The sequence below is a fragment of the Nicotiana tabacum genome, chromosome 12 (assembly GCF_000715075.1).
Source record: "Nicotiana tabacum cultivar K326 chromosome 12, ASM71507v2, whole genome shotgun sequence".
Taxonomy (NCBI): Eukaryota; Viridiplantae; Streptophyta; class Magnoliopsida; order Solanales; family Solanaceae; genus Nicotiana; species Nicotiana tabacum.
The window spans coordinates 127,253,414-127,280,444 of record NC_134091.1 but is presented as its reverse complement, the minus strand read 5'-3'; the positions used below and the strand labels follow the sequence as shown (position 1 = coordinate 127,280,444).

Sequence of the window (27,031 nt, the reverse complement as noted above, 5' to 3'; positions counted from 1 at the left end):
AAAGCATGAATACAATGTCGGTTTACAAAAATAACCTTATAATATTAAGTATTAAGTATAATAACTTATAATAAAAGAACATAACCGGAATTCTAGATATTAGCCTTATAATCCTATTAGTTTTAGGACAGAATACTACACGTTAGGAATCCTACATGATTACCTTTAGAAATCCTATTAATATAATTATTTTCGGGCATAGACATATAATACTACTTGTTAGCATGTATACCTAATACCTTTGGAAACACGTTATGTTTCTTTTTAATATAATTACTTTCGAGGTAGAGACATATTTTTAGTCATGTAATCTAATGACTTTTAGGATATAATTCTTAAAAATTCCTATTACTAATTTAATTTGAAAACGTATTATAATGTTATATTACTAATTTAATTTGAGAATGTATTATATTGTCCAAATCGATTTAGAAAAAGGAGATACTATATTATTATAAAAGCACAAATACAATATTAATAGACCAAAATAGCCCTAAAATATTAAATGGAAGAACTCATAAGGAAAGGACATAACTGCAATAACCTATTTTTTGGACTATAATATTTTCCATGCTAATTTTAATATTTAAAATTTTAAAATTAATAAAATTTTGTCTATTAAATTCTTGTTAAAAATATGTAGGAAAGTTTAATAAAATTAATTTCATAAGAATCCTCCATATTGGCAATACATTACCACTCCATAATGTCCAATACCAAGAAAAAATAAAAACAAATATTAAATGGACGACATAAAGAGTTGAAATTGAGAAAAAAATATCCTCAGGATAATATATTTTTATATTATATTTGAACTGTTTTCTTACTCAAATAATATTTTTTTATTAATTTTTCGTGTAATACTGAAAAATACCCAATTATTAAACAACAACTAAGAAAATATTTAAGAATATAAATGTGTGAGAAAGAGGGAAAAAAAATTTGGTAAGAGTCAACACCACTAATGATTCTACAAACATAAAGATCTAAAAGTGAAATGTCATATCAATTTTTTACTCTTTGAAAATAAAATTTATGGTAGATAAAATTATAATTAAGATTAAATATTCAAAACAAGAGATGAACTAATATTAAGATCTGAATCAACATAGAATAAATTATTTTTTTATGTTAAAACCAAATAATTAGATCTTTTAATTATTTATTTAACAAGAGAATCCAATTCAATTATTTTTAAATTCATCATATGAGTAAAATTCTTATTCAAGTTAAAAAAAATCTTAGGATACAAAAATTTATTCCATAAAAAAGCGTTAGAGATTAAAAAAATCAGAACACAAAGTAAAGGTTAGTATAATATTAAGAATCAAAATGCTATACATGTGTCTGAGAAAGCACAATCAAAGCTAAATCCTAAACAAGAAGAAGCTTTCAAGACTATATTATAAAGAGTAGATTCTGGTAGCACCCAAGGGTGTGGTCTAGTGGTCAATGAAGTGGGTGAGATCCTTGAGGTCTCAGGTTCAAATCCCAGCGGAGGCAAATACTAGGTGTTTTCTTCCATCTATCCAAACCTTGGTGGATAGAGTTACCTGGTAACTGTTGCTAGTGGGAGGTGGCAGGTACCCGGTGGAATTAGTTGAGGTGCGCGCAAGCTAGCCCGGACACTATGGTTATCAAAAAAAAAAAGTGTAGACTCTGGTATAGCGGAATTATTCTTTGTAGATGCCTCCGGCGAAATCAAAATGATATTTTTATGTCATGTATTACTTGTAAATATCATATCAAGAGGCATGATATTGTTAGCAATAATAGCAAGTGGTGTACCAATAACGATTTTATTGTGATTCCACCCACGTTAGATTTGATATTACTCTTCAAACAACTTAAATAACCATCACAATATATCAAAGCAGAGCAATGATGCTAAATTTATAAGAAAAGCAAAATTGATAATATAGGATGAAACACTGATGGCTAAGTATCAAACGATTGAAATAATTGCTCGGAGTTCTAGAGATATATTGGATATTTATGAACCGTTTGATGAAAAATTAATGGTTTGGGAGGTGATTTCTGTCAAGTACTACCAGCAGTTCCAAAATCGACAAAAGCAGAGACAGTAAAAGCTAGCTTGCCAAAGTTATACTTCTGGCTTCAAATGAAAAAGATTCAACTAACAAAAATATAAAGTAAGAACATATCCATTATTCAATGTCTTCTTGTTTTGTGTCGGAAACGAAGAAGAGCATCCAATAAAAGATGATTTGATTCTTCCTGAGTACTTGGTTATCAACCCCAATGATAATAGTAGTGCATTTAATAAGAGAAATATTTCTATTATTAGATTAAAACGCAATTTGTGCAAATCGCATGATAGAATTAAAAATCTATCTTAGCTAGCAGAAATGAATATGTTGATCAACTAAATAAAAGGTTGATTGCAAAATTTTATAGTAAAAATAATTTTTTTTCAGTTTTTGACTTAACAGAAAATGATGCCAATAATTACTACCAAGAAAAATACTTAAATACTTTAATATCATATCAAATGGCCTTCTACCATACAGGTTTATTGTCAAGTTTATTATTTCTTACATATGTTAATGTCACCGTATATATAATAGACTAAATTAAAATTAATCTTCCATTGTATATAGGTTGATTTTGAAGAAAAATATGCATGTCATGCTACTGAAAAACTTAGATAGCCGAATAACTTATGTAATAGCACACAGTTGGTATATAGAAGTTTTGACAATAATGTCATACATGCAAAAATTATGATACTGGTCAATGTGCTTCTAAGTATATTCTTATCCCTAAATTCAAATTTGGTCTTCCGAAACTAAGAATATCCTTTTAAATTTGTGTGAAAATAATTTTTAGTATGTTTATGTTTAGCAAATATAATAAATAAAGCACAAGGACAAACATCCTAAATATTAGACTATATTTACCGCAATATATTTTCTTGCACGAACAACTGTATGTTGCACTTTCAAGAGGGATATCAAGATCGACAACAAGAGTTCTAATTAAGGCAGAGCAACCAAATCATTAGGAGGAAACGTGCACACACAAAAATATCGTCCACAAAGAAGTGCTCGGTAAGATACCATCACATTAAATACTTTTAAACTATACTCTCTCCGATCAACTTTAAGATTAATATGGTCAATTACATTGTTAATTAATGCTAACAGGTAGATTCCTTAATGTGTGAAAGCAACCAAAAAATCACTTAAAGTGGACCAGAGGAAGTAATACATAATTATCTAACTGACATGACAAAATTGATCATTTGTGTAAGTTTTGATGATGTCCTTTTATTTTAAATTCATGTATTATGCTAATGTAATAATATTTTTCGGCATTTAGATGATTGTTGTATTATTATACATAAAATTTCTCTCAGTAATTAAATTTTATTGTTGATTCATATAATTAAATATTTAAATCATCACGTGTCATTATTAACGTGCAACGCACGTTCATAGATACTAGTTATTACAAAATGTTGGAATGAAATATTAGGCCCAAATAGAGATATTAATTATTCCCAGGAGAAAACTATTTCTACTAGTATAATCTATTTATCGGTCTAAATTCATATGTAAAAGGTCTCAAAAATACTTATACACACTTAGATATGAGATTTGTTTTGTAATGATATCAACTCAAAAAGGATAACAAATAAGGAGAGAGTGTTCTGAAATTTTTGGCTTGTGGAATCCTTATATGTTCTGAAATTGTTTGCTACTGTTGATCCTGCTTTGATACTGTGTTTTGATAGATTCTACCTGTGTTGTCAAAGGCTCATTTGAGGTACACTTAGGCCCTGAAGCTCGGGTAAATGCTTTGCCTCACTTAGTCTGTGCTTTAGGGTAGGCAAGGCACTAAGGCCTTCGCCTCATTGCCCATAAATTCTATCTTGAATAGATTGGCACTGAACATTGAATATGATTGGTGAAAAGATATACTCACTCCGTTCCAGTTTATGTGAACCTATTTCCTTTTTGCTCCATTCCAAAAAGAATGATCCCTTTCTAAATTTGGAAACAATTTAGCTTAAACTTGCAATTCTACCCTTAATGAGAAGCTTTTATAACCACACAAATACTATGGGCCCCTTTTTGATTTGTTTAGGACCACAAATTTCATAAGTATTCATTTTTTCTTAAACTCTGTGCCTAGTCAAACAGGTTCACATAAATTGGAACAGAGGGAGTACTTAATTATTAAGAAAATCATTTACGTGAAGATGTAACTTTTTACTTATATATATAATTTTATTCTTTTCTTCGTTGTGCCTTTTTTAACTAAAGTCCAGGCTTTAATTGCACTTTGCGCTTAAAGCCCCGATAGACCTAAAGTGTTTTTTGACGCTTTTGGCCTTTGACAACACTGGATTATTCTAGTAGAATATATCAAACGTAAGAGTATAAACTCATACGTAAAAGGTTTCAAAAAGACTTATGCACACACTTAGCAACTTGAAAGAGGATAACAAATAAGGTGATAGTGTGGTGGTTTTTTTTTTTTTTTTGGGGGAGAGAGTGTTCTGAAATTTTTGGCTTGTGGAATCCTTATATGTTCTGAAATTGTTTGCTACTGTTGATCCTGCTTTGATACTGTGTTTTGATAGATTCTACCTGTGTTGTCAAAGGCTCATTTGAGGTACACTTAGCTGGGACAGGGTTCCAAAAGTAAGGTGAAAAGGAGAAGAAATTGCTGGTTTTAGAATGCAAAAGAGAATACTCGTAACGTCAGTCGTAGCTTCTATATTAAGGCAACATAGATAATACTGATAGCTACTGCTGATGGCATCCGAATTATATAGATTATATATACCTTTGGATTTAAATCTGATAAGTTTCTCAATTAATGATAATTGAGGAGACGAAGCGAGAGCATGTTGTTTAACAATGAAGTACAACAAAGAAGCTAGAGCTTTGCTTTTCAGAGAGTGGGAGAGGGAAAAAAACTCAAGGTGGCAGAATCCTAATACCTGCAATCTCTTTCTCAACTTATTTCTCAAGGATTGTGGTTACGCGTTTGAAAATGTAGTTTCTTCAACGCTTGTTATGCATCTTCTTCTGGGTTTTTTCTTGGTTTACTTCTGTTAGCCTCTATTTCAATGCTAAAGCATAATCTTTCATTTCTAACTCCTCCAGTATTCTTCAAAAATGGGTGGACTGCCAATAGAGAATACATCTACAGCCATATCTTTGTCGCAAGTACCAAAAGATCAAAAGTCAGCTGTGCCTGATTCAAAGCCAAAGAAGAAGATATGCTGTGCTTGCCCTGATACTAAGAAGCTGAGAGATGAATGCATTGTGGAGCATGGCGAATCCGCTTGTGAGAAATGGATTGAAGCTCATCGCAAATGCCTTCGAGCTGAAGGCTTCAATGTCTGAAGCATAGCAGCCGGCCTCTGAATAGACAAGCGGAGATACAAAATTTTGTCTAATGCTTAGTTTGTTTTGGCACTATACAAGCTCAATTAGCTAAATATTTACAGGTCGAATTTGTTTACCAAATACAGGAATAAAGCAAGGAAGTTCTGCAAATTGATTTGTTGGACCAGGAAATGCGAGATAATTCGTCTTGATTATTTGAATTGTGGAGTACATTTCAAGAATGGAAATTAGCCGTTGCAAGGGACTTATTATCTTTGCATCATTGCTTCATCTAACTATGAATAAATACTAACAAATGTTTGGTATGAAAATGGTATTAGTGGTTTGTTACATACATCGCTGTGGAAGGAAAGTTATGTGATGAAACTATAATGTTTTGTGTCGATTTGATTTATTCAACTCTTTGAGTTCGACAAAACAGGTAAGGATCAACCATTGATAACTAATGATATATTTGACTGAATATGAGTATAGTTGATGATTAAGTTCTCTTTTATATTCCATTAGGTATCCGTCCATTAACTTGTTTGTGTGTTACATAACCACCAAGGATTGCAGTGAGGTGGATAGAATCCTATCGCAAATGAACAAAATCCTAATAGGGAATGCTTCCTCTCAAAGTGGGTCTTGCGCTGAAAATCCTAATAGGAAATGCTTTCTCTTAAAGTTGGTCTTACACGGCACGAATCCGAATTAATCATGCCATAATATCCTAATAGGGAATGCTTCCCCTTTAAATGGATCTTACGCAATGCAAATTCAGATTAAATAAGGCACAATGTGAGTACCAGATGGGAATCCAAAAAATAGAGAATGTGTCTTGCATAAATGAACATATAATACATGAGACGAAGCAGGAGAAACCACAGGAAACATCAAAAGGCTGTTAAATTCAGCTTCCCAATTTTTTAATCGCCATGGAGAAGTGAATAACACAATATGCCACGGCCCGGAAAGAACCATTCCACACCTCAATCACCATCTCGCTTGAATTCCGCTATAAGGTCCAAACTGAACCGCACCATGTGTGCACATAACCGACGAATCACAACCCCTCGTAGCATAGAAGAGTAACACATAGAATTTATCAGAACACGAACAAGTTCAACTCTACCAACCTGCTATAATAATTCCATAAACACCTAGCGAAGATATGGCAAACAAATAAAGCAGCCCTATGTTCGGTAAGAGGTGGAATATTGAATCATGATTGTCATCTTCATTTCTTTCTCCACTTAGCTCTCCGCCTATTGGACAAATCAAAATAAGGGATTTTGTTTGATTGCCCAAAAATCTGGAGTAGAAGCTGGCTCATTATTCTCATTTGTGATAATCCCAATTAGTATCAGGTTAGCGCATTGAGCTAAACCTTAGCATTCAAAACTTTTACCAGAGTACGCTTCGATTGAGCCAACAATTCCTATATTAACCATGTATGGATATAGTTGAACCCAACTATAAACGGAGGGTAGAATTAGACATTTTCACAAAGTACATGGACAAATCTGGACCTTTTCCCATTATGATATATACGAGTATACTCGAAAAGAGTTGGAAAAGCAAACAATCACGTCACATGAGCCAACGTCTCTAGCTGGAAATATAACCATGTTCATATTTGCTTAGACAATTCATTGCCGTATAACCTCTAATTACGTTACAAACAGATATAAAAGCAAAATGGATAAGCTAGAACAAACACATATGAGCTACAAATAAAAGAATAATTGTAAGCTTTCAACTTTCAAGCAATACTAGTAAGTCCCCTCAAGCTATTATAGTCGTATTAGATGGAAAGTTCAACTCAACAGAGATTACAATACTTACTGCAACAACAAAGGAAAAAAGAAAAAGAGAGTACAGTTAAACAAGGGATAAGAAAGCAAATGAAGTTTCGAATGAGCTCTAACAAATACTAACTAAATTGCCAATTACAGAACTGAGTTTCCAAAGGCCCAATAAACACCTCAAAAGAAATTCATGAATAGAAGAACCCCATAAATGGGGTGTATGAGAAAAAGCGGCCCACGATAAAATATGGACGACTCAGAGGAAAACCACCGTTCCTACCTAAGTTACTCCAGAAAAAAAAAATGTACCAAGCACTCAATATCGAGCAATGTCCTGAAGGCAATCATAGAAATGTGAGATTTGGATCTTCTCTTTGCCAGAATAGATGGCTTCTGCTGTCCCACCATGTTCACCCTGAGCAGCCATTTCGACAACCATGTATAGTTTCTTGATGGGCATCTGTCACAAGACAACACAATCAAGAGTTATTGACCAATCCCTATCATACGCCTGAAATTTCAATTTCTCTAGGAGTGCCAATATCAGAAGGCGATGAGACAAATATGAACTATTCGTATAGGGAAGAGACATGTATGGAAAGTGTGCTTGTCTGATAGACAGGGAGCAGAGCTTTGAAACTTACGTCATTTAATGCCTCAGCAGCAGAATCAACATCATCATTTGAGAAGACATTAAGTTGTTGTAACACCTGCAAATAACATCAAAACATCAATACTTGGGCGGTATAGAATAGGCGATGACATTAGGTCTAAAATCTCAGTAACTGCACCAATGAACTAGAGTTCAAGAGTTCTAACTCATCACCAAGGAATTTGGTAGGACATCTCCAATAATTGAACCAATGAACTAGAAATCAAGAGTCAATACATATACCAAGGAAAAACAAAGTATACAGCCTACTGATGATGAGAAATCTTCTCAAATCACCAACTCATTTGCTCCACAGTTTGTTCAAGACAAAAAGTAAAATGGAACCTGAGAGCTCAATAGATAAAGATATATTGACAAATTTAGCGGCATCAATGACAAAAGCCACTGTTTTGTTACACCGTCAGAATTCACAAGCTATTATTCAGTAATCTTCTTGCCACGACGATTCTGGTTCAGTGGGAGGTGAAGTATTCTTTTGTAAGGAGTTTATTGGCCACTAGCACTGGATTACCTTATCTGGGAATACCTAATTGCGATGTCCTAGTTAAGCTTTTCTGCACCTACCTGCTCTACAAAAAAATAGGATTTCCTTTTTTCCTTTCAACATATGGCATCCAATATAAGAATTTATTTGGAGTTTCATTGCTCTTTAGTCTTCACAGTCCAACTATTATGGTTTGACGTAACAGATGGCTATATACCGTTTTCTTTCATATAAAAGTTTCATTCTTCATGTTAGAACTATGGGCTATTCAACTAGAAAATGAATTTTCATTATGAAACATCAACATCTTGGCAGTTTGGATGCCCTCTTACCTTCTTGGCATCTTCTGTCTTTAGTGTTGGAACATGGTATGTGACCGAGAAAGCATCACAAAGGCCAACCGAGTCCAAGAAACCGGCCTCACTAGTAGTTCCAATCACGAGAATTTTTTTACCCTGTAACATGAAACCCGCCGTAAGAATCATCAGCAAAAAGCAGAGTTGCATATGTAGCCACAACGTAATTAAAATCCAGCTCATAAAAAAGCAGTAGGTCATCATCAGTATGTGTCTTGGGCGTTCTAGTCCATCGGTTTCTTAAGTTTATCTGTACTTTTCTTCCAATGGAGGCAAAAATCAAAACAACTAGAGAACTTGATGGGTTCAAGATAGAAATGGGATAAATTCTTTCACACCCCACCCCAAGAAAAACTTTACAAGGCATGTAGGTGCGGCACAAGACTCTTTAACATTGATTTGGTTTTCAGCTTCCGGGCAATTATTATGTAGGAATTAGTCAAGTATCAAGAGCGAGAGGTCATCGCTTCATGGGTGAAGCCATGAAGCCACACGTTTCAGATAAGTTTGTGCTTCAAACAATGACATGCAAAGTGTTCTGAATGAGAAAAGGTTGATTCTTTGAATCTCAACTTTGAAGAGTTGGATTATATTGGCATTATTGTATATTGAATTTAGTTATTTAACTGAAATTTGATAATTATAGTACTAAGTTCGTATATGTATTGAATTTTTTTATTTCCTGTAAATTGAGCACTTCACTTTAAAGAAGCGTGTCATTTTTCGCTTCAAGCCACGTGGACTTCAATGCTTTTTTGCGCTTCTCTTGTAAAATTCCAGAAAACCACTTAAGCATTTCCAGAAAACCTCTTAAGCACTCCTTTCTATCCTTTGCTTTGATACCCTTAAGTTATCTGATGCATGTCCATGAGCCTTTCCAACCCACACACACGGGGGTGGGAAAAGAAGCAAACATGCAATTATAGTACCAAATGAGCATCTTGAAATATAATACTGAATAATTATGAAGAAATACCTTAGGTGGAAGCCGTTTGAGGAGCACCAACAGTGTTTGAGAAATCAAATTTGAAAACCGAGGGCCAATTGCAACATATTCCAGAAGCCTGCACAGGTACATGCATGATAAACACATCATAATGCATTTGAAGGCTATTTACCTAGTATCAGAAAATTTACCTTTCAATGCCATCAAGGACGACTATGCTGAGTGGTGACTTGTACGCATCCTCAAATACCTACCACATATTAGCACAAGACATAGTTAATAACTAAAATGCAAGTAATATGCACGGGTATTTACAAAGTCATTTATCTTTTAGCTGATCATACTAAAGTGATGTGCAAGCTTAACGTGTGTACCTTTACAATCTGAGCACATTTGCTGCTTTCACTGAGCCCAATCATAGTTTCAGCAGAAATCTAACAATCACAGGGGAAAGAGGCAAAAAGAGATGGGTTTAAGAGTGAGAATTTGTAATTAATCTCCAGAAAATGTACAAGTTCCCAATATTTAGTAACTTACTATCTTGACATAGGGAAAATCACTTTCAATTCCAACTGTTGCTGCCATTGCAGTTTTGCCACTGTCCAAGGAACGGAAAGACTCAAGATAAATGACCACATAAAAAACAAGAATAACACAAGCTTCTACCTTCCACTTGGGCCTTCCAGAAGACAAGTAATAAGGGGGCTCCCCCTGCTGACTTTAACTTGTTCTGCCAATAGCATAGTTCTTCTGTAGATGTGTTGATGTCGTTCGCCACAGTCCACAATGCCATTAAGTCTGAAAAATGTTGTCGTTAAGCCACCTTCATGCAGCAAGTTAAGCAAAGTTCTACAAACCTTAAACTAGACTCCAGTGGTGACAATTTTATTCAACATCAAGTTATCATTTCCTTACGTATATCCAAGATCCGACAGACTAGTTTCTTCACTTAAGCCACCAAGAACACATATACTTCTCCCAACTATTGAACTTTAAGTCTCTCCCACTGTAAGCCCTTCATACTGACCCCCCATCAATACATAGGAGACAAGTACATTTAGCATCAACACAGTACATCCCTTTCTCAGGAAAATTTTGTACTAAACTTTTTTCTTCTTTTTGTACTGTCAAGCCCGATAATCCTACAAGCATTGCATGAGAGCTAACCTTGGAGAAAGAAAAAAGGACTATGTACAATTTTGGAAATAGATTTTATCTTTAACAATTCACGAAATACTACCAATTGGCTGCACACTAGGAACAGGAAAACTAACCTGCAACGTTCAAGGTCATCAGTGGAAGCACCAAATGCAGGTCTTACTTCACCAAGGGCATGCAAAAAGTCATCCATAGTGACTTTTATACTCTCCTCATCCACTGGTTTAGTAAGATCATCCATGCTTAGCTGCCTGTTCAATGCAAAGGATACAGCACTTTTGACTACACCTTCAAGCTCAGCACCACTATAATTTTTTGTCCTTGCGGCTGCACGCAAAGGGAAATGGGGGAAAACTCTAAGAATTCCATAGAACCACTGTAGGTTAGTAGACTAAACAAAGTAACAGAAGTCAGAAGTAACACAGAAACACCTTCAATTCAACATTATATCTTTGAAAGAAAAATCAAGTTGAATCAGGGATAGAAGTATATAACAGGATTTTAGTAATATCATCATCTATTTTAAAAGAGCCATATATCAAAAGCCATCATAACATGCTTGCTGTGGTGACCACATACCAAGTTCTTGCAAGTTCACATCAGGGGAAAGAAAGGAATTCTCTTTCATCTGGTTTGTATGAATCTGGAGAATTTGCAGTCGACCATTTTCATCAGGAAGGCTTATCTCCACTTGGACTTCTAGTCGTCCTGGCCTATATCAATATCGAACTTAATAATGCACCATAAAACATTACTTAATCTCAAAGAAATACTGACACCAAAAACATTTGTATAATCTTCAGCAAAAAAAAAAGAGACAAAAATGACACAAGAGACCATGGTTACCTCATAAGTGCTTCATCAAGCAGATCTTTCCTATTTGTCATTCCAATGAGCAAAACATTATTCAGAGATTCCACCCCGTCTATCTAAAGTGCAAGAAACAATCAACCAGATTGAATCAATAACAGCTAACAGCATTCTACTGTTGCATATAGCCACTCTAATCTCTGCAAACACAACTAGAAAGTATTGTGCATACCTTAGTGAGAAGCTGGTTAACAATGCTGTCATGTACACCAGTTCCATCTCTAGTTGATCCTCTAGACTGCATAACAACAAAAGCTTCATATTAAGAAACTAAATCTACATAATCAACTGCAGATGAATATCGTGATAAGGTAGTGAATGGATCCGCAAGCTTGGTGAACATTTGCTCACGTACAGAGTGCATTAGCACAAAATGACTTGTAATAATGCCCAGTATCAATCATAGTATCATACAAGTAGACTGCAGACAACTTAAGGGTGTACCAATCAACTAAAGCAACAAGCTAAGGATAACTTATTTAGATTCAGTAGTCAAATGCTGATATTTACATCTATGCAACAAAATTAACATCTGGAACTTATTGCCCATGGCAGTATCCCATGGGTGAAACATGTATTGGTACACGACCCACTCCTACAAACTTCTAATTTTACAACCAGCAGCTCGTATAAGAGCCTCTGAAGCACTTTCTCAGAAAGAAAAGAAAAAAAAAAGAGAAGCCGTTGAACCAATAACAGAAAATCAAATGGGATATGATCAATGCACGGGTAATAATCTCAAAAAATCAAATAGAATTCAAGAGGTTCCCACCTTACAGATTGCATCAATCTCGTCAAAAATGATAACATGCAGTTCACTTTGGTCACCTGGAAATACAAAAATAACAGATTACAATAACAAGTTTAAACCCCAAAATATTCATTTCCATGATAGCTCCCTTACCTTTGGTTCTTTGGTCCTGCTCAGCATCAGCAAACAAATCCCTCACATTTTTTTCTGTTTCACCGACAAACTTGCTTAATACTTCTGGTCCATTGACAATCTACAACAGAAAAAAACAAGAAGCACATAGACAATCAAGATTGCCAAACAAGTAAAATATTGAATATTGCTTGCTTCCAGAGTAACAACGATAACAAGGAGAAAATAAATGAGTAGGGCTTGCATGAACCTACCTTTGGTTCCTTGCCATTTAGCATTTTTCCAATCTGCCGAGCCATTAGAGTCTTCCCTGTACCAGGAGGTCCATAGAGCAGCATTCCCTTGACATGCTTGATACCAAGCCTGAAAATCAATTTCATCGCAAAGCCAAGGCCAAGTGAGGAATTAATTGTACTACATCTTGTCTTCAGGAAACAAACTCAAATTCATGAAAAGAAAAGGAATTTTAGTTATTTAGCAAGAATTTTCCATACTTGCTGGTCACATGTGGAGGGAAAACCCTGGAAGCAAAAGCTCTTCGAAATATATCAGCAAACTCTGCACTCAGACCACCTATACCCAATGATTGAAGATTGAATTCTTTCTGTCTAAAGATGCTGCTGCTAGCAGCTTCACGCTGGTTGACAATCTGCATTGAAGTCAGTTGCAGCAAGAACCAAATCAAAAGGACTCCAATAAACATGAAGGAAGCCATTATCTATTGGCAACTTTTTGCCTCCCGTATATTACTTAAAGACGGAAAGAAGTAACCTTTATTCCACTAGAGTTTGCAGCTTCAAATATAATGTATGTGTCAGCTGAAATCATCCCTCTTTCGATATTAGATTTTTCTTGCCCCTCCACAGTAGCTTGATTCACGGTGAATATATAACCATTGCCATGATACTCAAATGTCACCTTTTGCCCAGTTGACATAATCTGCGTAATGAAGTTAACAATTCATAAATAAGTTACTTTCATCAGAACTATAGACTTGGAACATCTGCTGCAGCTTAATTGGTAAGCCTTGGAGCTAGAGGTCCACTTTATCATTCTCTAATAGCATTTTAAAGGCAACACCATACTGGAGCACCAATACTCAAACAGCCTAGTAATCCCCAGCAATTTACAAAGACACCTCTAGATCCTCTGAACCGTGCCCTAGTCCACTAAAAAAGACAAAGTATCCTAGAATTTAGCAAGATTATTCCGAGACCACCATAAACCAATCCAAGATTATTACTAGACCACCCTAAGACTCCATTTGTTGTTATTAAGATTAAGATGTCTCAATCAGCATACACATCTGATTATTAAGATGCTGTACATGGATCAGAACACTGGATAATTAAAATTGCTTATTTTCTCACATTTGAATGTAGATAATATACATTTAATTAAAAATTAATGTATATGGAATTCAAATAAATTAATAATAAATACTATATCCACTAAATACTAGAGAAATATTAATTTACATGGTGTTGTATAAATTATTTCTATGAACCACACTCTAAAAGCTAACGACAAACTATGGTGGTGGTGGTCGGCCATGATGGTTGTAAGGTGGAAGCTAGTGGTCGTGGTTGGTCGAGGAGACCGGAGATGGTGGTTCTGCAGCGGTAGACGGCAGTGGTGGTGTTGTGGTAACCAAAGGTGATAGATGTATGATGGTAGTTGATGGTGACCAACAGTGGAGGTGGTTGGTAGTAGTGGTTTTGCAATGGAGGCTGGTGGAGAGGTTGTTGGTCATTTGGTCTTAATTTTGTTGATTCCACCTGACATCCTCAAGGCAATTCCATATTTATCTTTTGATTAATAAAAGCAGACAACAGACATGTAAATTGTAAGATGAATAAGTCCAGCCAATCTACTCATATACATGTCAGTCATTTTCTCTCAAGCGCTCATTAATGTGAAGTGGACACTAAAACATGGATATGATTCAAAGACAAAAGTATTTAGTACAAAGTGGAGCATATTTGTAATAAATTAAATTGATTAGCAGTAAAAAAAAACAAATACACTACGTTTTGGTTGAAGTTTCATTATATAAGGATCAGGACGTTGTTTAGCCTTACTTATCTTTTTTTTTTTCGGGGGATAAACAGCCTTGCTTAGTTTTCAAAATTCTAAAGAAAGGAAAAGGACATATGGAAATCATTCTTGAAAGTACAGATCTGAAGAATCAAATCATACGTGTTCCCCGACAGCCTTTGTCAGGTACAATACAACAAGAGAAGAACCTTCGAAAGCAGAAGTTATTAAGACAGAGGGGGATAGCGCCTTCACCTGATTAGCAAATCTCTTACGAACTTGATTAGCCAAAGAAACTGCATCTACCTACAAAAAGACATATTTTGGTAAACTTGCAACATTTACAGCAACACAAGTGTTTGAACCAGAGTACTCTTGATGCCTAAGATTAAAACAAAACCAGCTAAAAAAGAAGATGGGGTTGCAACCAAAATACACCACAACCGAATTGTAAAAGATCTGCATGCTCTAAATACCAGACTTGCTATGCGAGCTGAAAGATATGGTACAGTCAAATTTCACCAGAAGAATCTAACTCCTTCAAAGGGAATAAAGACATTGCGCGGTACACTAGACAGGATCATTTTACCTGCTCATCTTTGGTCCCTTTTTTCACAAACTCCAAGTCAAGGGTAAGCAGAGCAAGGTTGAAGTCATCCGGTGGAACAAATCTGCAATTTGAACAGTGAAACCACTAATTAACTGATGTTACGGAAAAGTTAGACCACAGAAAGCAATAATATCTGAATAGTCCTGCCGAACCTGTTAACAGATATAGTGTCTCCAGTGGAAACTTTGGCATAGCGTCTTTGAATCGCATTAAGACCAAGATGACCATTAGGAATGGCATCGTGGGCAGTGTTCCACAGTTAAGGCAGCACTAAATTGCATTATCCTCAACCAATAAAATGCTACATAAAGATGATGAACAGAATATGAAATGGAAATTTTAGAGAAAGACAAACAAGAGAACACAATCTCCTCAAGAGTTTTGAATTTTCTCATTAGCATTTGCTAGTGGACAGCCTTTCCTATCAGAAGTTTAATAAAAGATCTCCTCCGGTGGCAGGGAGAAAATCTCTCTAATAGTTTACTAACCTCAGAATGAAATTTTCAAATGGAAAAGGGGATATAATTGAAAGGGAAGGAAGTGTATAAGTTTCCCTTTTGGGCGCACCAACTAGCCAATGGTTCACTAAGGGTTATGCCACACTCGCCTAAATTTGAGACCACTGATCTCGAATGCACTCAAGAGTCAAGTCACTCAGCTTCCATCATTGTTGGTTCAAGCCTTACCTTCTCTTTAGGATGACTACTTTCCAAATGAAAGATATGTTTCCTCAAATAGGTCCATTTATATAAAGAGGTCGTTAGGGGAGCATGTCGGTAAGGACTTACGAGTTCATCTGAACCCGTAGCTTTGGCTCGGAACTTGTATATGTGTTAAAAGATTCACTAAATAAGTACAAATAATAGAATTCGAACCCGGTAAATCAAACATATTGTGGTAGAATTCCGAACTCAAACCTACAATGTTCAACTCCTTGGATCAGCCATTAGTTTCACGTGAGGTAAGAATAAGAAGTTGGATGATCATTTGCTCATCCAAATAGATAGGGTTAAAAGAAAAATATATACCCGTGAAAACCTCATTTCCACAATGGTCAAAGCAAAAATTGTGCCACACAACTCCTAATAGCCAAAGTTACCCAAAATAGTTGATAGTTCCTGGTCTCTAAACGAGTAAATTAGCCATCGTTTCCCATTATCTTAAAAAGCTAGCTCTCAAATGCGCATTATCTTACTATGTCCAAATCATTTAAGTCCACTCAGCTTGATAACATCTATAAAATGTCTTGTCAGTTCAAATAATCAACAATCAACTATGCCTCAATCTCAAACTAATAAGGATCAGCCTACTGAACTTAGTAATTATACAATTCATCAAAATTACAGTACTATTTTTACTCCTTAGACCTACTAAACTCACATATGCTCGTCAGTTCAAAAGGAACAAAAGTGACATGCGCTAACTTAAAGCAAACAATCATGTTCAAAACACCAGTCGTAATAAAATCAGAAAAGAAATTGCTAAATTAAATTAGCTTTATGTTCAAAACATCCTCGCTAGCACCATTCAGAGTAGGTCCACTCAGCTCCATTATATCTATTAAATCTCTTATCAGTTCAAAGTTCAAACAATCAACAATCAACTAAGCTTCAATATCAAACTAATAAGGATCGGCCTATTAAATTCAATATTCATACAATTCATCATAATTACACTATTTCTATGCCTTAGACCTACTAAACTTACACATTCTCGTCAGTTCAAAAATGAAAAAACTTTTGAAATGCGACAGCTCGATCCTAATAAAATCGCAAAAATTTGATCAAATTAAGAATAAGAATAGTAATGAATGAAATTTGAAAGGATATGCTAAAGTGAGAACAAAAGCATCAGCGATAAGTGCATAAGCGAGCTTAGATCCAGGAACAAGGAAGTTTCTGAGATCCGCCGGAGAGCAATATGCGCAATTTGTGTAAGCGAGATCTTTCGCCGGCGTGTTCGTTACGATCATCGTCGATGCTCCGGAACCAAATCTCCCTGCCATTTTTCCAGAGTTCGAAATGGAAGAGATCAACGTATGAATTTGAATAGAGAATAGTAAATGTGTTGTTTGCTTGGCTGTTAAGGGAAATGAACCCGGGTTGAAGATCGGGTCGGGTCGGGTCGGGTCGGACCCGGTGAATAAAAGGGCGTTCACGTGGTTCGAGGAATTTGCTAAGGTATATCTGTGTCTTGGCTCTTAAGCGTTCCTCGGTTTTGTGAACAAATTATTGTAGAATTACGATTTAAGGATTATGATACAAGAATTAAATGATGATGTACTATTTACTAAATATATTTTTATTATTAAATATTTGAACTATTAGACTAAAATGATATATGCAAGATATAATAAAATATATGCGTTTAATTTTGCACAAGATAAACTTATTTCTAATTTTACCTTGACTTTCTTAAAGGATTTAGGGGAGAGAATATTGGAGGAGGACATATTAGTTATTTTGTTATTTTATCCTAAGATTAGTATTCCAAAAATTATTATCCCATGTTGAACCAAATAAGAATGACGATCCCCGTCAAATTACTTTGATATGTTATTTGGTATCATGTAATAAATTAAATTCTCAAATATCGAATCGAAGTTCGTATTAAACGTTCATCCCTATTCAATAGAGTCCATATTATTATCCAAGTAGTTCAAAAATATTCTCCCACTAATGGACATTTTTTTTTAGAATAATTCAAGAATACTTTTGGTCATTTTCACTTAAAATAAAAGCCCTTCATGGTTGCATATGTTAGTTGTTAAATTTCTAAAGAAATTAGTCTCGGAGACTTTGTGGAAATCTAGTTTCTTAAGATTTTGCATCATCGCATGCAGATTGATATGCGAGGAGATGTCGTTGCATAGTGATCGCTCGTCATTTTACAGCTCGAACTCATTCAAATGTTAAAACGCGATTCTATAAATATCCAAATATAATTGTAAGTTTGATAAATTGATTTTCGTATGCCGTGTTTAGGTTTATGAATTTCTTTTTTGTTGAATGTGAATCACTTTATTATATTTGGTAAATTGAAGATTAAAAAAGAAAAGCTCGGGTCTTGTTACTGAAATTCTGGTTTGATAAGGAATGGGGTTTTTATGTATGATCTTTATTTGTTTTTATTTTTGCTTAAAAAGAATTACTGATTGTTTTTCTTATTCCTTTTTTTTTTCTTTTTTGTTGAATTGGTCAAGTTAATTCATGTGTATTTTGAGAATGACATGACAAAAATCACCCCATTCTTTAAAATCTTCCCGGATGCTATTAAGATTGAAAGAAACAACATGAAGAAAAATATTGGTGAAATAGAGGTTATTAGTCTTGTCGATGTTTGCAAAATTAGTACATTGAATGAATAAATCATTTAGAAAATTTATTATTTATAAAGACTCCCACAAAGTATGATTTAATAATGGTTAAGATCGAGAGATTCAACTAGAAAATCTTAAATTAAAATTCTAGCTAGAAAGGTGGACGAAAATTAGTTTGAACATATCTAGTATCACTCTAACATTTGAAAACGGAGGTCAATTATCCAGTGGATTATTCGATATACATGATATTTTCGAGACATTACAAAATTTAATTTATATATGTATATAATATAGTTTTCTTGAAATATTAAATTTAGCTTTTTCTAGTAAATATTTTGTTTATTTTTTACTTTTTGTTTTACTTTATTTTATATTATTTATTTATTAGTCAGTTTCAAATAGAACGACAAATTTCATGTTTCTTCAATGAAAAATTTTTATAAACACAAAAAACTATAACATATTGTAACTAATTCAATGATTATAATCACACAAATATTATGTACTAAAAATAATAATTTATTTTTTTAATATTATATCGAGTCAAACTAAGCTAAACAATTAAAACAGAAGAAGTAATTACTTATTTCACTTTCTATAGATAATTATCTTTATTATTCTTTTAGAAGACATGAAAATCTAAAAAAAGTTTTACGCTATCCTCGTATGGATGCTAAATTAAAATATACTAGTTTGTCAGCCGAGATAATCAAGCGGTTGTAGAATTTAGTTCTAAATAATAACTACAGAGAGCATAATAGATTGGTAGACGGACATGCTAGCTAAAGAAGGAACCAACAAGAAAGCTTTTGAAAAAATATGGATTTTTGCAATTCTTCGGATATTTGTTAATGAAGCAATATGATTAGATATTCTATGAACTACTTTTGAAAGACAAATATTAACATGTAATATTAATAATAATACCGTAACTCGCCAACTAGGCAAGGGTCTAATACCCACCCTATTACTATTTCTATTTTTGCTTAATATATCTATCTGTCTGTCTGTCTTATTAACCGTAATAAAAAAAGATATTACTCTCTGGTTCAATTTATATGATACACTTTTCATATTAATCCATTTAAAGAAGAATAACATGTTTCCACATTTGAAAATAATGTACTTTAAATTTTTTATTTTAATAAATTTACCTTTATTGAGAAGCCTTTATACCATACAAATATTATGACCCCAACATTTTTTTACCCTATAAACTTTAAAGATCATAAGTTTCAAGTGTATTTTTTTTTTTTACTTCAAGTCAAACTAACTCGTATAAATTGAAACGGACGAAGTATAAAAACTTACTATGTTTATATCATGTGCTTTTTCACTTGGACTTTATATACTCCTTTCGTTTCAATTTATTCGAATCTATTTCTTTTTTTATCCGTACTAAAAAAGAATGATCTTTTTCTTTATTTTAAAATAATTTATATTTATGTAATAATTTATAATCACATAAAATATATATTACTCATTTTACGTCACAAATTCAAATAAATTATTTTTGTTTTTGTATTTTTTTGGGGGAGGAGTTAGTACTATCTACTTCACTAGGCGCGGGAGCCGGGAAGAGCGACTCGGGAAGCTAGATAGACTCCTTTTGGAACAAAACTCTCTCTCTATCTCTCTCGCACACACACATAATATTATGTTAAATATAGAATCCCCGGTGGAGACGAAACATTACATAGACAGTCGATTTTGCATGTATAATAATAATAAGATGATGAGAAACTGTGGAGTTTAGCCCTAATCGCCGATTTGATCAATTCACCTATTCACACAACCGGAGACCAATGGAGACGCCCACACCGCGTGCTCAATATGTCACTCGCAATTCCATGTAAGCACACACATAGACACACCCAGTTGATCATTCGCTTTTATTGAATTTTTTGTTTTTATATCATTCCTCAAAAAAGAATTTGGTGGTTTAGTGGTGGGTTGTGATTATGGATTATATTGATCCGAGATGAAGTGTAAAATACGAACCTAAATTGATGAACTTTTTTTTAAAAAAGTATTTGGGGTTCTATAATTTTGATGTTATTGAAGTAAAGCAGACCCAGAGTTTTGGTCTAGTGATAAGAACGCAATGCATGATGTTTTGAACTATGTCGCAGATAAAAGCCTAATATTTAAGTGATATGTAAGTGGTTGGAGTGGAGAAGGGTAGAGGGGCGGCCCTGTTATCCCACCCATTTTCGAACCATGTGGGCAACTGCCCCTTAGGATTTCCTAGTTATAATTAATAGAAAGAAAAGAAAAGAAAGAAAGAAAGATAGACACAGTTGATCATTTTCTTGTTTCTTGTTTTTTTGTTTTTTAAGTATTTGGGTGTATGTGATTTGAGATGGTATTATTGATGCATAGGAAAAGAGTATTTCCAGGCGGGAGTTCAATTGATGCTGAGGTCGTGGAAATATCGCGACCTATCAATTGGAGTTCCAAATCGAAATCTCCTAAGCAAAAGCAGGTATAAAGTTCTTAAAGCTTTTGGCTTTGCAGATAATTTACTTTCTTTTTATTAGGAAGAGTTTAAGTTCTTTGCACTGATGGTGTAAAAATTATTTATATAGTCAGTGTGAGCACCTAATTATGAGCACCTAATTAAAAAAAGGAGGTGTGACAGTCAGGTCTCTTTAAAGGTAATTGTAGCCTTAGAGGTAACTCTATTTAATACTACTTAGCATTTATTGGTAACCTAGACTAAATGATAAGCAACTTACTGTAATAGGTTAAATTGCATTGATGGCGTAAAAAATTAATTACACTATCATTGTATATAACTTAAATACTATTCGGGAAGTGAAATTAAGTTGTTAATGTGGTAATGTTTTCGCCATCACCTGCTCCAAATCATTGTGTCTCCCATCACTCCTCCCAAGAAATCAAGGATTTTTTGGAAGAACTTCTATCACACTCCAACTTCTGTATGCCCTTCTTGAAGTTTATATTGCACAGGATCCCCTGGTCACATCACTTTATTCAACAACAAAAATAAAAGGAAGCTTGCTACCATAGCCTCTCTATCATCCACCATAATGCAGAATGTCCCATATCTCTGAGTGTGGAGTACTATACCATTATGTGTGTGTGTATATATATATTGGTCATATGGGTAGAACGGACTACCATTTAACGGTGTAACAGATTGTATTCCTGATGTGAAATTCAGATTATTCAGAATATCTGCTGGAACAAAAAGAATTAAGTGATATGAGATATATATCTTTTTTTTTGTAATAATCATGGTGTCCGGACCATCTACAGTTCCACGGGATACTTGCTACCTCCCGCCAGCAACAAGTATCGGGTAACTTTATCCAACAAGGCTGGGATAGATGGGAAGAAATCACCTAGTTTTTTTGTCTCCGTTGGGATTTGCACCTGAGACCTCAAGGTCTCAATCCACTTTATCGACCACTAGACCACACCATATATCCTGGGACTTATGGACTCCTTACAGACTTGGGGGAACATACCTCATTTATATTGGGATTTATTGTACAGTATAGTACCTCTTTGGTATTATTTGAATAAAAATCTTCCTCTCGTTAAAATAGCATCGCTGAGTATGTTTCCAATGTCATCATCCAAAGAATGCATTATGCTTCTTACGAACAGTATAACTAACGCATCTAATAGTTCCAGTCCCTCCCCTAAAAAGTAAAATTCCCCTTTCTATATGGCTTATTCACTAGAAAACCATCCATTGTTTAAAACTCCATACTTAGCAGCTACTACCCTTCTCCATAACATTATAAATTCAAATTCTGAGTTTGATGCTTGATCGCATAGTCATTAATTCCAGGCTTGCTTTGCACGACTGTGAGAAAATGCAAAGGTTAGGGGGGCTTATCCTAGCCGGTTTACCAAGTTTTGCTTAAAAAATGATGCTCCAAGTAATATGTTTTTTCTCCCCAACATGTTAACACATCATGGCACTTGGATAAACTCGCTAGAGAAGGTTACGTGACAATTTAACCATATAAGTTTTCTTTTCTCTTTTCTCCCTGAAGATTCGTGCATACTGTCGATGCATTATCCATAGATATAACAACCTTTTAACCCGTCAGCTCAGAAATCATGATATTATTATATCTTCATCCCTTACATACAACATAGAGTATATCTTAGGATACAAGAAATTTATACCAAGTCTTTTGACTTACTGTTGGTTTAAATAAGTGTGTTAAGTTTACATTATTGTAATGTCTGAAGTTACAGAGTGCAAAAACAAGGAAGTAGAATTAACTGTAATGCTTGATTATTGGATTCATATATGGGAATGTTTAATGTTTAGAATGGTGAGGAAGTGAGTTAGCATCTAGCGTATTGTGAAAAATGCTCATATTTGTTTTCTGCACTTCTGTGTACAGAAGTACATCTGTAGAAAAAAGGACTTGGTTCCTTTTCTTTTTTTTTTTCTTTTCAAATTGAGTTGTTTTGTTATCATTGCAGCTGTTTGGGTGGTAGGTGGAAGTTGTATTAAGCTCTCAGTTCAATTTTTCTCAAATCTATTTTGTCCCTGGTTCAAAGGGACTTTTTCACATTTTTGGCCCTTATTTGGTACTACTGGATTTGGAGGTTTTGGGGGTGGGGGGTGGGGGAGATAGAAGATCTCTTGAGGGTGTGGAAAAAGTTCTTGTAAAGTTGAGAGCTAATCTTTTGGTTTTATTAAATTTTGGTGCACCCACGAAGTTCCTGTTAGCATAGATGATTGGGGTTTTTTTATGGCAAACCACATTCTTTTCCAGGTGTTTTAGTTTTTGTGTATCACTTGTATATGGGAATTTTTCACACATCAATAAATTAGTGCTTTATCAAAATAACGAGAATAAAGTGTGTAGGCATTTTCACCAAGGGTGTATCCTAATTGTCAATGAAGCTAAATGAACCATGGGAGACCGAGTTCAAAATCCTAGCAGAGGCACAAATACTCAAGGTGATTTTGCCTATTTATCGAAATCTTGGTGGGGCAGAGTTAGTTGGTATTTGTGCTGGCGGGAGGTAGTAGGTGGTGGGAGGTAGTAGGTACCGGTAGATTAGTGAGGTGAGCGCGTGTTGGCCCATGCGCCACCGTTATAAAAGAAGTGCTCAGGTTACTTACCCTGCCTTCTTTATGATTTTTTATAAAAGTTAATTTGAATTTATTTTTTCTTTTTAAATGATTAAAAGTTCCTATTTCCTCCCTTAGAAATCTTTTTATATGTACTGAATGCCTCTTCAGGAAAAAAGAAAATTGAAAAAGGGCTAGAGTTCCTCTGATTAACTAACCCCTCTTTATATCTTTTCTGTTAATTGACTGTGTCTATGTATGTTTTTATTCAAAATTTGCAAGAGATTCTGCTGGAACCTTGGTACTAATGACAAGACAAGCAATTATTGTTTTGACTTGAATCTTTTTTCCTTATAACTTTAATGTCGCCTATGATTCTAGTGCTAATGTATTATTTTGTAGGTTATTTGCCATGAAATAATAGATGTTGACGTGGAAGAAGATATCAGTGATATTAATAAGCACATTGATGGAAATGTAAAATCTAGTGGCAAGGGGAAGGTAATCAGAGGATTGCCAACACGATCTTCTCATACTACTGGTTCTGTTCATCTTCTATGCTGTTATTTTGGGGGACTAATTTTGTCAATAACCTCTCTTGCAGGATATATTGGTCGATGTTTCCCTTGGTCATGGCAGTTCAGCTAATAGTGGACCAGTAGATGGGGCTCAGTCTTCAATTAAGTGCCCTTCAGCATCAGTTAATCCAATTACTATAGATGATTTTGTTATTGATGAGCACATAGACATGTATTATGATGACTATTATGATGACTTACTGTATGACGGTGTTATGAAATCACATTTTGATAACATGGATATTCCCCCCGGAGTTGAAGCTCCAATCCCATGGATGCCTTGTCCCGCCGATGGAAAAATGGCATCAAGGAACCAGTCCACTTCATTTAGCAGCTCAACTCTTGTTAGTCAGCCCACACAGTTTGGGCAGTCTTGGTCATCTCTAGGACCTGCTTTAGGCAAAGAGAGACTATTATCCATCGGAAATTCAAATTTTGAGGGAAAAAGTAGTTCAATGAACCTCTCATCTGGGGCAGAAAAACATTTGTTTTCCCATTGTACAAAGAAATTCCATTCATCCCATGCTACAGCTTCTTATGGTTGGGATAACCAATCTACTCCTAGTGCGGCTTATCCCCCAAATTTTTCCATGGGATCTCCAGTGCCTGATTGGACAAGTTTATTACTTAATCCAACCACTCAGGTTTCATCAGGATTTACTCATGCGTCAGGGGCTATGAACTATTTCCCTCAGGAAATGGATTTTGCGCCCTTAAATCCGGGATTGCTTAAAAGTGCAACAACAACATCAAGTCCATCAATTCCTTCGGGGCCAGCTTCTAATGGGGAACAACATGCAGATTTAGGTGAAACAGTGAAGAAGCTCCGTCTTTTCAAAAAATTTGATACTGTTCAGGATTATAAGGACCATTACTATTCTGCTTCTTCAAAAAACCAGGTTAGTTAAACCCAAGTAAGATTCCGAAACTATAATTACTTCTGGCTTCATCTTATTGTATCTTTCCCTCCGTTACAGCCTTCTAAGAGTTGGGCCAAGAAAATACAGGAGGAATGGAAAATCCTGGAGAAAGATCTGCCTGGTATTACAAGCAAAGTTCTATGTGATGTGTTATATTTTCTTTTTCATCAAACGTTTGAAATTTAACAAACAAAAGCCTAGAAATACTGTCTAGTCATGATAGTCTTAAAAGCCTCCATGTGTAACTATAACACATGCTTTTGCAATTTTTTCTGGCCACTCACATATGGTCATCTTTTATTGAGCAGATACAATATTTGTCAGGGTGTATGAAACAAGAATGGATCTGTTGAGGGCAGTTATTAAGGGAGCTGATGGAACTCCATACCATGATGGCCTTTTCTTCTTTGATGTTCTCTTTCCAAGCAACTATCCCAATGTTCCCCCGGTATGTGTCTTGCTCATGGGCAGACTGGCACTGAACCCCCTTTGCCGGAAAATTACACTGTGTATATAAGTTTAAAACTTTTTTTCATGTATATTTATTAGCTGTTGAATTCCCTTGATTTCTTGGCGTGTTTACTTTTTTAATTTTCTGAATACCCTTGGTGAAAATCCTGGCTCCGCCACTGAACTCTCTGGATACTGTACTACTTTATCCTCTTTCGACCTTAAGCCTAACACCTCCCAACCTATTGTTGCCAGCAAGTTCACTACCATTCGTTTGGCCTTCGACTCAATCCTAATTTATATGCTTGTGGAAAAGTCTGCCTGAGTCTTCTCAACACTTGGAGCGGCACAGGGAAGGAGAAATGGATCCCTCGTGAGTCTACCATGCTACAAGTTTTGGTGTCCATACAAGGGCTAATTCTGAATGCAAAGCCCTATTTCAATGAGCCTGGTTGGGCAGGCATGAGCGGGACACCTAGAGGAGAAGCAAGCTCACTGCAGTATAATGAGAGCACTTATATTTTAAATCTGAAAACAATGGTCTTCTCCATTAGGCGGCCGCCAAAGGTATCCTTATTTTCTTAAATTGTTTGTCTGCTGTGATCATACCGTGCATGAATTGGTTTTCTTAACCATCTAATACCAAATAAGTTTTGTTATGCTGCATGTCCTTTACGACTTTTTCTCGACTTTGTAATGGCTTTTTCAAACCTTGTGGTTCTACATTAAATACTAATTCCATTCGTGGCTCTTGCTGCAGCACTTTGAGGATTTTGTGGTAGGGCATTTCGTACAAAGTGCTCTGGATATACTCGTGGCGTGTAAGACATATATGGATGGTGCTCAAGTAGGTAGCCTTGTCAAGGGAGGTGTTCAGGATGTCGATGAGGGTGACAAGAGCTGCTCACAGAGTTTTAAGGCTTCTTTGGCGGGGTTTATCAAGACAGTTATAGATGCATTTACTGAGATTGGTGCAAAGGATTGTGACAAGTTTCTTTACTTGACACAAACAGGACCTGTCACGAGCTTCCTCAATAAAAAAAGAGGAACTGGCAAGAGAAAATGAGCTATTTCCATGGTTGACCAATGAGAATGATGTAGAGGGATGCTGACATTGGATTTTGACTATAGATAGAGCGACTTAATTTTGAACAACTTGTTCAACTTTATTATGATGCAACTATCGACATAATTGTGTACTATGATGTAAAGTAACAAATATTCTTTTCTGCATTATCCGTGTCGGGATATGTATAGCTTCATGCTATACTTTCCTTCAGCTTATTCAGTGTTTTCTTTCTTCTGGTTTTTATGAGTTTGTAGACAGCAAAGGTAGAGTTCATTAGACCATGATGTGTTCATCTGATTTATAATATGTATAGATCCTATAATTTATACGGGCTTATTCATGGTTTCTTGCTCAGAATTTGTTATCAAATATGAAAGTCATTAGAGAATGTTTATGTTGTTCACACTCTTCGAAAACTCCGTAGAATGCG

The 27,031-nt window shown here is 35.0% G+C and overlaps 3 protein-coding genes across 4 annotated transcripts; 2 read left to right on the top strand and 1 right to left on the bottom strand.

Annotated features, from left to right (window-relative positions):
* Window positions 1-2,967: 2,967 nt before the first annotated feature.
* Window positions 2,968-5,632, top strand: LOC107817452 (cytochrome c oxidase copper chaperone 2-like). 2 transcript variants are annotated; one of them, XM_075227069.1, is made up of 3 exons: window positions 2,968-3,071; window positions 3,168-3,269; window positions 5,139-5,632. In XM_075227069.1, exons 2-3 carry the CDS (start codon window positions 3,249-3,251, stop codon window positions 5,379-5,381), a joined length of 264 nt encoding a protein of 87 aa, XP_075083170.1. In that variant the 5' UTR covers window positions 2,968-3,071; window positions 3,168-3,248; the 3' UTR covers window positions 5,382-5,632. The 2 variants fall into 2 exon arrangements, with proteins under 2 accessions (XP_075083170.1, XP_075083171.1); XM_075227070.1 differs by lacking the exon at window positions 2,968-3,071 and having other exon boundaries at window positions 3,146-3,269.
* Window positions 5,633-7,126: 1,494 nt separating this feature from the next.
* On the bottom strand, window positions 7,127-17,375 carry LOC107817451 (vesicle-fusing ATPase). Its single transcript, XM_016643280.2, has 21 exons — window positions 17,021-17,375; window positions 15,344-15,439; window positions 15,171-15,252; window positions 14,837-14,887; window positions 13,316-13,483; window positions 13,039-13,193; window positions 12,799-12,907; window positions 12,566-12,665; window positions 12,434-12,489; window positions 11,834-11,899; window positions 11,638-11,720; window positions 11,371-11,504; window positions 10,908-11,118; window positions 10,300-10,431; window positions 10,171-10,231; window positions 10,008-10,067; window positions 9,825-9,883; window positions 9,664-9,751; window positions 8,664-8,786; window positions 7,819-7,884; window positions 7,127-7,634 (listed from the first exon to the last, which is right to left on the bottom strand). The coding sequence occupies exons 1-21, from the start codon at window positions 17,194-17,196 to the stop codon at window positions 7,491-7,493; spliced, it is 2,220 nt and encodes a 739-aa protein (XP_016498766.1). The 5' UTR covers window positions 17,197-17,375; the 3' UTR covers window positions 7,127-7,490.
* A 2,669-nt stretch (window positions 17,376-20,044) lies between these two features.
* LOC107817450 (uncharacterized) lies at window positions 20,045-26,989 on the top strand. The gene is made up of 8 exons (XM_016643278.2): window positions 20,045-20,365; window positions 20,896-20,998; window positions 23,987-24,085; window positions 24,189-25,061; window positions 25,140-25,203; window positions 25,391-25,530; window positions 25,788-26,099; window positions 26,293-26,989. The coding sequence occupies exons 1-8, from the start codon at window positions 20,319-20,321 to the stop codon at window positions 26,596-26,598; spliced, it is 1,944 nt and encodes a 647-aa protein (XP_016498764.1). The 5' UTR covers window positions 20,045-20,318; the 3' UTR covers window positions 26,599-26,989.
* Window positions 26,990-27,031: the final 42 nt, after the last annotated feature.

Bases quoted from the DNA above. Each gene is read 5' to 3' on its own strand.
- LOC107817451 (XM_016643280.2), bottom strand. From the start codon at position 17,196: ATGGCAGGGAGATTTGGTTCCGGAGCATCGACGATGATCGTAACGAAC. The intron at 9,752-9,824 runs GTAAATTTTCTG...GTACCTGTGCAG, and splicing joins GTCCTTGATGGCATTGAAAG to GCTTCTGGAATATGTTGCAA. The intron at 8,787-9,663 runs GTATTTCTTCAT...TTCATGTTACAG, and splicing joins TCAAACGGCTTCCACCTAAG to GGTAAAAAAATTCTCGTGAT.
- LOC107817450 (XM_016643278.2), top strand. From the start codon at position 20,319: ATGGAGACGCCCACACCGCGTGCTCAATATGTCACTCGCAATTCCAT. The intron at 24,086-24,188 runs GTAATCAGAGGA...CCTCTCTTGCAG, and splicing joins AATCTAGTGGCAAGGGGAAG to GATATATTGGTCGATGTTTC. The intron at 25,204-25,390 runs GTATTACAAGCA...TTTATTGAGCAG, and splicing joins CCTGGAGAAAGATCTGCCTG to ATACAATATTTGTCAGGGTG.
- LOC107817452 (XM_075227069.1), top strand. From the start codon at position 3,249: ATGACAAAATTGATCATTTGT. The intron at 3,270-5,138 runs GTAAGTTTTGAT...TAACTCCTCCAG, and splicing joins TGACAAAATTGATCATTTGT to TATTCTTCAAAAATGGGTGG.